This window comes from Fulmarus glacialis, unplaced genomic scaffold (genome assembly GCF_000690835.1).
Source record: "Fulmarus glacialis isolate BGI_N327 unplaced genomic scaffold, ASM69083v1 scaffold7325, whole genome shotgun sequence".
Lineage (NCBI taxonomy): Eukaryota > Metazoa > Chordata > Aves > Procellariiformes > Procellariidae > Fulmarus > Fulmarus glacialis.
The window spans coordinates 17,739-20,760 of record NW_009211070.1 but is presented as its reverse complement, the minus strand read 5'-3'; the positions used below and the strand labels follow the sequence as shown (position 1 = coordinate 20,760).

Genomic DNA, 3,022 nt, shown 5'->3' with positions numbered 1-3,022 from the left:
AATCAAACACCTGGGGGGGAAAATGTCTGGAGGGAGGAAGAAAATAACCTGATAATTGGGGATTTGCTTTTTGGGGGGAGGGTGTTTTAGAGGTTTAAAATTGCAACCTAGACTTGCAATTAAAAAAACCTCGCGAAAATTTTGACACCGAAAACCTGTTTTGCGAGAAAAGCAGGAGCAAAACTGTCCATGTTTTGCAAGTTGTGACCATGAAGTGAGAGGGGAGACGTCGTGCTACTGTGGGTGTCCCGCTGCCCTGGGCACAGGCCACCCGCTGCAGCCTCTGCCGTCTTGTGCAGAGAGAGGCCTAAGGAGAAGCGAAAAGCATTGGCCATGCACAGCCTTGGCTAACCGTGCTCGCTGTGGAGCGCAGCAGAGAGAGAAGGATTCCCGGGGGATCAGCAGCCCAGGGAGCTTGTGAGGTTTTGGGGGATGTAGGGCTCTCCCACTGGTAAGGAGCCTGGGTTTGGGGCACTGATTTGGGTTTTAGTCTCTAGGTGAGATAATACTGTCCCTTGAATCCCTGCCCGCCCCTCGTCTATGGCCATCATGATCCCTCTTCTCTTTGGCAGCAGTAGCCTTAGGGCAATGATGTGCCTGATGATGAGCAGGATGAAGTTAGAAATGACTCCGCTGTTTTTTCCCTTTGCTCCCCTGCAAACCAGCACTGTGTTGTCTGTAGTTGATTTTGTTGTTGTTGGCAGAGAAATGTCATACCTCCCAGGATGTGCACTCCTCCTTTGCACCCTTTTCTCTGCTCTCCACCAAGTGTAATAATTCTAAAGAAAAAAAAAAGACAGGCAACATAGCAATAGTGGAAAGCTGAGAATAATAATCAGTAGAGTCATGAATCTGGCTGGGGTAAAACGCAATTTGTGATTTCAGCTTCATTTTTTTTTGTAAGCAGAGCAAAAGTACCCCCCCCATGGATTGGGCTTGTGCCAGTTGCTTTTTATTGTACACATAAATTGTGATAAGATTTGTTTTTTTTTTTTCATTCTTACCCACTTATTCCTGCAGCTAAACTGTTCAAATTTTTGTCTTCAAAATTCATAGGATTTTTTTCTTGGTTTATTGCAAAACCTCTTGTCCAGCCATGGCTGGACAACTACTTACTTTGTTTCTTGACCCTTCCGATACGACATTCTCATAAAATATTGCCTGAGGTGCGGTTTTGGGTTACATTCGCGTTTTATCTATTCAGTCGTATTAGCAGGAATAAAACGACTTGTTTCTGTTGTACTTGAGTCTTATGAAAAGGTGCCCATAGTTTAGCGACAGTTTCCAAAGGCTTTAGTACCACCTGTATTACAAAATGGGGGACCCAAACTCCCGGAAGAAACAAGCTCTGAACAGACTTCGTGCTCAGCTTAGAAAGAAAAAAGAATCTTTAGCTGACCAGTTTGACTTCAAGATGTACATTGCCTTTGTGTTCAAAGACAAGGTAACTTCGTTTTAATGTTTCTCTCTTACTTTGTTGTCCGTTGCAATGCATGTTAACTCTGCTGTGCAAAATCTTGCTGCCTGATTGCATCTTACGGTTATCCTTAATAGATTCCATTGAGTTTTTAACTTTTTTTAATTGATATATTATTTATTTAGTTTGTGTTTGTCATTTTGGCTTTTCGTATGTTCGTAGTTTTGTAATGCAGAGGGTACCAGTGCCCCATTAAATGATTACTTGGTAACTTCTGTATTGGGTAAATACTTCTCGAAGTTAATACTGTAATTTGTTAAGCCTAATTGGGGTCTGAATTGTGTAATTGTCGGCTGTGAACAGTTGAGTTGAAAACGGAGACCTGGCTGGAGCGATTGCTAAAGTTACTGCGTTTATCTGGTTAAAGCAGAAGCGAGATCCTGGCAGCTAAAGGGAGGAGTCGCAAAATGCAATATTGGAGTGGCCCAAGCACACAGGCATACCTGAAACTGCTGCTACCATTTTGAAAGGGAGCGGGGAGGAAGTCTTCATTTGCTTGGCTGCCTCATCTGCTGCTGCTGGATGCTGCGCTTCTGGGCCAGGGTGGGGAGCCTGGTGGTATTTCTAACTATAGACCCAGAATTGTAGGAGGGTTTCTGTCCGTAGAAGGTGAAGAAAAGTAGGTGCTTATAATAAGTGAATGTGCTGAACAAATGATAAGGAAGTCAAGATAGAAGCAAATGGCAACAGAGTACCTAATGCAGAAATACATAAAGATGAGCACTGAAATTGTTTAATCCCCTCAAATATATCGTTTTTGCATTCTCTGTAATAGTTACGTGTTTTTAATGAAGACTCTCTTCTTCGAACTTTTTTTAATTAAAAAGTTTCCTTAAAATTCCTAGGTTCAAATTACTGTTGTTCATCAGTTCTAGTGCAAATAGAGATGGACATAGTGGGATGTAATTTCTTGGTACTGTATCATAATAATAAAGAGAAATAAGAATGCTTAAGCAGCGGTAGCAATTAGATTTTCTGAGATGATACGACTTTAATGGTTTTAGTTGGAGCATTCATACTGCTTTCTGGTTGCTTTGTAGAAACTCATTACAAATGCCTGTTTTAAATTCTGTAAAATTTGCTTATATCACAGTGACCTGAAGATGTCCATCCAGTACCAGTTTGCTTAAAGTAGGAGTTTAGCTCAGCCTAGCTTGGTCGGCAAATGGTTGCCTGTTATGTATGTTCTGGCTGGGGGTGTGGATGAAATATGCTTTGTCTATCATGTAGTTCTTAAACAGGTCAAGACTTCTCATGAGCTATAAGAAAGCTGTTAGGAGCAGATGTGCAACTTTAAGCGATTTTACATATAGCAAAAACTGTTCTTCCAAATTTCCCATAACGTTTTGCCCTTGCTTGAGAGAGATTGAAATATTTGTAGTGAGTATAAAAGTTATTTAGCAAATTTAAAGTAGTCCTTCTTTGGGAAGGTTATGACTTATAGCTGACTTCAGATTGGATCTTGGTCACCCACTGTTACCAAATGTGGCATTGAAAGACTTCACCTTTCATAAAAGGCCAAATTTAAAGTATTGCAAAGGGGGG

At 41.3% G+C, this 3,022-nt stretch overlaps 1 protein-coding gene across 2 annotated transcripts in view; it reads left to right on the top strand.

Annotated features, from left to right (window-relative positions):
• Positions 1-394: 394 nt before the first annotated feature.
• The window catches only part of LOC104076493 (chromosome unknown open reading frame, human C6orf62), a 6,769-nt gene continuing 4,141 nt past the window's right edge, over positions 395-3,022 (top strand). Inside the window, exon 1 of one of the 2 annotated variants that reach the window (XM_009577380.1) lies at positions 395-1,444. In XM_009577380.1, coding sequence (XP_009575675.1) covers positions 1,316-1,444 — 129 coding nt within the window. In that variant the 5' untranslated portion in view covers positions 395-1,315. The remainder of the gene's footprint in view (positions 1,445-3,022) is intronic. The other variant, XM_009577381.1, reaches the window with a different exon arrangement.